Here is a 7185-nt window from a genome sequence, read left to right as displayed (position 1 = left end):
ATAGTTTTAATTAAATCAATAATTCAAATTTTATAGTTTTCTTGCTTTAAAAAAAATTATTTGCTTTTTAAAAAAAATAATTACTTGAAATTTTTTTTATTCCACTAGCATCATAACACATGGTATCCCCTTGACGTCATGGTAAAGGACCACGAACAAGTATTTTTAGAGACAAAACCATGTGATGCAAGTAAAGATCCAAAGTAAGGGATGGACAAAGCTGGGCCTTCAGTATTTCAAGGCAATGACGATTTCTTTCCCTTTCATTTCTAGAAACCATAAAAAAAAAAAAAAAAAAAAAAAAAAAAAAAAAAAAAAACTGATGCTGCGGCAGCAGAGTCGAATGATCTGATGGAAAAGAATCTGCACTTGCTAGCTGCCTGCCTATCCTCAAGCCTCGAGGAGATTGTTGCAATATCTTAGGGACCCCTCTAAAAGATGTGATGGTGGTAGAGTTAAGCTACGAATCAAAACTTCCTTGTTGAACCTTTTAAAAATAAAATAAAAAATCACCATCCGACAATGATACACTTTAGTTGCTAGGAGGAAAAAAAAAACACAAACAATTAATTACTGGCTGCAATTCAATCATGATATATTTAAAGACGTCGCTAAATACAAAAAATAGCATGACTGTGCATATAGTGATATGATGATTAACCAGATTTTTCCGTCGGAAAACATCTCACATGTCTCCTTAATGACGAGGGGGCCACCCACTCGTCGAGGCATGTGAAACATGCTCCAGTAACTTTTTTATTAAAAAATACATGGAAATACTAAAACGCTCCTCATGATCCTTTTAATTACACAAAATACCCCTACAAGCAAAGTTTTTTTTATCTTTTCTGAGGTTAAAAACATTATTTGCTTGTAAGTGGAAATTTAAAAAACCTAGATTTCCTTGTGAAAGAAAGTAAAAAAAACAGTTACCCACTTAAAAAAAATAAAAAATTAAAAGTAAAACTACTAGTTCAACCTCCAGTGAAATATCTCCTCTATATGTACAGTATTTTTTCCACCCCCATTTAGCTTTTGTTATAAACATGCCCTGCCCATGACATTTCAGGCTTGAAGGATTCCAAATTTCTCTTCCTTGCTTTGCCGCTATAATCAATCGCGTGACCAGCAAGGTAACTACAAGCACTTAATAAAGGTGGAGTGATTCTCCCTCCCGCTCTGACATGCACAGCTAGCTATATCCTTTCCTCTTCCAACTGTTCACATTCCATAAAAAGTTCCAATTATCCCGATTGATTTCTTATCAAAATTAACTTTAGCTTCTTGTTTATATCTTCCCAGCTTTTTGTACATTAATTATTGATATCCAAATTGATAGTGCGGTTTTTGAATTTAATCAAAAAACTAGCGAGGCATCTTGCCGAATTTGTCTGACAATTACAGCATCACATGAATGATTGTTATTCTTCTGCACGTGTTTCCAGTTTTCCAGCAGAATAGCTGCCAAAGTGGCCATCAAATTAACAGCAACTCCAACTATTCAAAGAACTGGTATGCTTTCACCCCACAAAAGTTGCAGCTTAATTTTCTTTCAAGACAAACAGTACGGTTCTTATTTACATATAATGCATGATTACAGACTAACCGGATAGCACACTGATAAAAGATCCGATAACTTGTAAACTTCAGCGAGCAAATAAAAAAGCATATTTTAGAGGCACCCAAGTTTCTTTAGAGGATCTGGAAAAGCCATAAATAGAAACGCATGCCATGCAGTGTTCAGGCATACAATATTATGCTATATTAGGAGATAACCTCTGGTTCAGGACCATGGCCCCTTTCCCTTGAGAGAGAAGGCAAGTACACAAGAAGCAGATGAGAATACACTTATCACTAACACAAGCAAGGATATGAAAGATCCAGTACTTTTTCAGTGATCTAACTTATCAGGTTATTTCAGCCAAACATTAAATGGGTAACAAGAAATACTGGAAAACACGTGTTAAGGTAGCTACTTCACTGCTCATGGCGGAGGAAGTCGTATGTACGAGGAGAGTTCTGATGTCTCGCGAGCATCATTGTGGTTTTTCTCATGTACCTTTCTGATATAATCAGAAGCCCTCTCATCTACAACACTGTTCTCCTTGTCGAACGCATGTGTAGAACCATTACCTTCATCTGGCTGCATCACAAATGATATTGGCTTTGAGCTCCCCTGTGACCTTCGACTTCCTGGAATTTGAGACAGCATTGGTTCATTAGCAACCATGACCGAGCCTGTCATAGGGATATGACTTTTGGTGACAACTGGAGGACTATGTGTTCCCAGACTCATCTTAGCAATAGAAAATGAAGACAATTTTATGATGTTCACCGCCACCTTCATTGAATTCTCACAGAGGGAATTGTTGCTCTGATTTTTGCTACTCATGGCTACTTTATGGACTTTCAACTACAGCCACTCTTTCTGGACAAATAAGACGATATCTGGATTAACTAGGTGGATCAAATTAATAAGCTTCTGAAACTTGCTTTCAAAAAAGTGGAGGATAAACAGCCTGCTTGTTATTCAGGTTCCTCAGTTTGTGACTACTCTTAGTTACAACCATATAAATACAAGCTTCCTACGGGGGCAGAGATTACTTTCTCATTCCATCAATGACTGATAGAAGTCTTTCTGTAAAGGATGATATCGATGAGAGAGAAAGTGAGAAGAATATGTCCTCCCTACTGATCTACTCATGACACATGGTGAAAATCTAGTGATTGGTTTGCTAATATTTTCCTTCATATACCCAACAAAATTTATCTATATGGATTAAAATAATCCAAACAAAGGGAGAATATATTTTTTGATAATAAATTTATATTTTATATTTTTTGTAAACACAGCAAAACAACGTTAGTTCCATGATAAATTTATGCCAATCCATTCAAATTCTTCCACAAAATAAAGATATGATGCTAGGTTGCAGATATGCCACTGAAGCTAAGCACGTTCTAGTGAGGTGCCTAGTGAAGTTTCTAATGAAGGAGTACTCAGTATGTCACCTGTCTCCTAATGAAAAACAAGATTCTTCTATGCTACTTTCTTCTTTGTACTTTAAGAAAGCTTCTCTTTACTATCCACCATTGCTTTACATCACCTTCATGAGGAAGTCCTAAACAGAATCCTCTGTCTCTCTCTTGCCAAGCCATCCAAATGGTCTTCGTGCTTTGGATTGGATATTTTGGCAAGCTTTTGATTAAAGGCTTCATTAATCTCACATTCTTAAAATTTGATCAGCTCTCAACTAGCATAAGAACCAGCATGGAACCATTGCAACAAACCCAATACTGTTCAGTTTCACCAAAGATCAAAATCTGAAGGGAAAATGAATGAAAAATGGGAAAACTCATCACATTGTTGCTTCTTTCTCACAGGTTAATAAATGATACACTTTTTTCTAACAGCTAACTTAACTAATTGGGACAGAGCACACTGATTCTTGTTTGCAGTATACTTCTAAGAAGGATCATGTCCTGAGCTAAAGAATAGTTATTAGATCTCACATCTTTTCTGACAGGGTGTAGTTTAAATACTTATTCAAAAACCAAAGCATGATTATACACGAGAGAAGAATGCCTATTTATTTTTTGTTTCATTTTCCCCATTATTTATTTTTTTTTAAAAAAAAGAGGTCTGTAAAAAGAAAGGTACTTACTCAAATTTCATTAGGTTGGCAGTGCTTCATAATCATTTAATTCATCCGGATGAAAGCCAAGGGTTAGGCGCAACATAAGTATACCCTTGAAAATGTTCACCAGCAGTTGGTGTGGGAGCTGGTGAGTCATCAAGGGGCATTGTTGTCCAACATTGGTCGAAGTTGGCTGTACAGTCTTTGCCACTAACATCTGGTATGTACTTTGGCTGCAGTTCTCTCGCCTCTAATTTTTTCCAGTTGATTGGCCGCAACCATTTATGGCCTTTGATCTCATCCCCGCCATCAAGACCACTGCCTAACCTTCTTGATGGTTCTTTCTGCAGCAACTACAACAAAAGACAAAAATTATGAGCTCTTAATTGAAAAAAGGAAATTCAAACAAACCATTGAAGAAAGGATATATCACAATAAGTGTATACTTACTCCTTTCAGCAAAGAGTGAGCTTCACTACTAAGGTATGGTGGAAGTTTGACTTTCTCTTTGATAATTCTCTCCTGGAGCTTCTTTCTATTTGAGTGTGTAAATGGTGGCTGAGAGAAGAAGTTTTAGAGATCATTTTCAGAAACAACATCCAGAATCAGTGCATACAACAACATTCCTCTTGACGAATCTTTGGAGAGGGGGGGAGGGGATTGTTGAGGACTTATGCAAAGCTCAATGCCTTAATAGTAACCAGATTTTAGAATAGTTTCCTCTCTTTGTTTTTACCAAAAAAAAAAAAAAAAAGTCTTTGTTAATCCAATGCGTTACCTGCCCAGTCAACATTTCATACAGAAGTATTCCAACACTCCACCAATCTGCATCTTTATTGTGGCCCTTGGACAGTAAAATTTCCGGAGCCATGTATTCAGTGGTCCCACACATTGAATTGGATCTGCTTGATTCATCAATTTCCTTAGCAAGTCCAAAATCAGTCAGTAGAACCTGCGTGAAAACAATCAGTTTCAGGAAAGACTTGTTTGATTTTATTCTCTAAAATTAAAAAAAAAAATAAAAAAATCCAACTTAAATAAGTTCCACAAATCCTTCCACAGAATAGAGTGCATGGGTAATGCCATTACATGCCCGTCAGCATCCAAGAGAATATTTTCAGGTTTAAGATCCCGGTGCACAATCCCACACTTGTGAAGATGGGCAACAGCAGATACTATCTCAGCCGTATAAAACCTTGCCTGGTCCTCACTGTGTAACATACCAAGAACCAAAAGTTAAAACAGGCAAATACGAGTCATGAAAGCAATTTAAAAGTACAAAACATAAGATACCTGAAGATCCCTTGCCGATAAAGATGAAAGAAGAGATGACCTCCATTCATAAAATCCAGGATTAAGTAAAGCTTAGACTTGGTCTGAAGATAAATGAGGAAAAGATGAATAAGTACACAGAAGATTATATATTATTCATGCAGACTTGTCCATTGCAAAGAATTTGAAAACATTCCAGAGTCTATTTTAATCCTTCCTGATGAACATAAGATTTTTAAAAAATAAAGGATTACAGTACCCTCATACAAAGATCAGTTTAAGGTCTTGTAATGGTTAACACAGCTCAATAGTAAATATGAAAATCAATAACGCTTAAAACAATAATTCTAAAATCTGACTACTTACATCACCCTTGAAACTTTCAATCATGTGCAATCAAAAGATAATAACTAAAGTACCATTAAGATTCTTGTGACAATTTTCAAACTTTGTACCATTGACTTGCTAATGTTATAATTGAGCAATACAATTACAAATTGACAATGAATACATTTTCAATTGAATAGGATTAGGGTAACATGGGCTTTTAATTTCACAATCTGTTACCCCAACAACATCAAAACCAGCTAAAACTGTCATTGTATAGCAATGGACCAGTGTTACACAAAATAATTCCACATAATGCATTACCTACTGCATTAGTATATAAAGATAACGAGCATTTGTGTTTGTACATATTCTTGACACCCAAATGGGTAATAAAGCTGAAAAATAAAGATATGAAATAGTTTTATTGGCTGTATCAGTTTTTCTCCTGATATGAAATGAAACTATGGTGAAGAAGGCCTGAACATCCATTATAGGCAACACATATGCTACTATACCGGCATGAAACTAAATTCTCAATGCAGTATTGCTGTTTCTAATGTTTTCTTCACTTTACTTCCAAAAAGAAAAGGAAAAAAAAAAAACACAAGCATTATTCATTTATAGCAAAGCAGCTATTATTATCCGCATTGCAGCACTACATAACATCAGCATATTTGCTAGTCTTTACTGCATGACATAAAGTAATGCTCTTTTTTTCTTTTCTTCCCCAGAAAATTTTCATGTGAATTCAACTAGAACAAAATCCCGTTATATCAAAAAACAAAAAATGCAACTACTTTGCTCTATTAGACCAGAACAAGCAATCTTGCATACAAGAATTAAAGATGTGTACAGCGCAGCATCCAAAAGTTACAATATTTAAAAGAACAACTTGAACAATCTCCAAGTATAAGAAGAAAGAAGTCAGAAAAAAAGAATAATGAAATAGGACCTGAAAGGAGTAGCGAAGCTGGACGATAAAGGGGTGCACCACTTTAGTGAGGATATCCCTCTCAGCCTTCATGTAATCAACATGTTTCTTTTTAATAATTGTATCCTTCCTCATTACTTTCATTGCATAAATCCCATCCCCACTACCTCCTCCTCCTTTTTCTTTGCCATCACCAGTCTTCTTTCTTACTTGAAACACCTTACCAAATGCTCCCTTTCCTACCACTCTCAGTATCTCAAAATCAGCAGGCCCGATTTTATTATTATTACCACAACTGCCCACTTGACCCTCATCATCCTCGCTCTTTCCCTTTTCATTGTCACAACTTTCATTTTCTATTACAGCTTCATCATCTTCTTGGATATGGCGGAAGGGGAGAGGAGAAGAGGGAAGAGGGTAGCGAGGGGAGGGACCCACAAAGGAGTGGGACCTGTTGTGGATGACAGGGGGGTCCAGGACAGAAGATGACGTGGAAGGAGAGTGTGAATGGTTAGGGTCATGCGGGGTTGATGATGGGCCAAAGACATCAGAGAACTCAAGGTCATTTGGAGGTGTGATCGTGAGTTTCTTTAAGTTGATGGATAAAAGAGAGAGAAGGGTTTTCTTCTGAGATGTGGAAACCAATTTTCTTCTCTCCATTTTTATTTTTTTTTACAGCAATTGGCAACTCTTGGCTGGCTATGGAATCAATCAATATGAGAGGAGAGGGGAAAGAAGGCAAGAATTTTGATTGGCAACGAAGATTGAGAATCAGTTATCAGAGAAGGAATGATTGCAAAGTGGAAATAATAAAAGCTAATAATATGATTCATCGAGGGGAGGGAGAAGAGGGACTACAGAACACCACCAGGCACCAACTTGTTAATACCAACGCGCTTCTGATGCTTTATGTCATCACTCGCTACTCGCTCTTACTGTAGCACACTAGCACCCATCTTTCATAGTTGGGTAAAATTGAAAAAACTAGCTGCAATCAGAAGTAGTATTTTTGGA

At 36.5% G+C, this 7185-nt stretch overlaps 1 protein-coding gene across 3 annotated transcripts; it reads right to left on the bottom strand.

The window, feature by feature from the left end:
- Positions 1-1715: 1715 nt before the first annotated feature.
- On the bottom strand, positions 1716-7071 carry LOC118044587 (serine/threonine-protein kinase AtPK2/AtPK19). Of its 3 annotated transcripts, XR_012167534.1 has the most exons (9): positions 6193-7071; positions 4932-5014; positions 4728-4848; positions 4417-4590; positions 4089-4196; positions 3666-3991; positions 3013-3324; positions 2342-2428; positions 1716-2193 (listed from the first exon to the last, which is right to left on the bottom strand). XR_012167534.1 is itself a non-coding variant. In XM_035052951.2 (7 exons), the coding sequence occupies exons 1-6, from the start codon at positions 6829-6831 to the stop codon at positions 3707-3709; spliced, it is 1410 nt and encodes a 469-aa protein (XP_034908842.1). In that variant the 5' UTR covers positions 6832-7070; the 3' UTR covers positions 1716-2193; positions 3666-3706. The 3 variants fall into 3 exon arrangements, 1 of the variants encoding a protein (XP_034908842.1); XR_004686807.2 differs by lacking the exon at positions 3013-3324; XM_035052951.2 differs by lacking the exons at positions 2342-2428; positions 3013-3324 and having other exon boundaries at positions 6193-7070.
- Positions 7072-7185: the final 114 nt, after the last annotated feature.

This window comes from Populus alba, chromosome 12 (genome assembly GCF_005239225.2).
Source record: "Populus alba chromosome 12, ASM523922v2, whole genome shotgun sequence".
NCBI classification, from domain to species: Eukaryota; Viridiplantae; Streptophyta; class Magnoliopsida; order Malpighiales; family Salicaceae; genus Populus; species Populus alba.
This window is presented reverse-complemented; position numbering and strand designations above follow the sequence as displayed.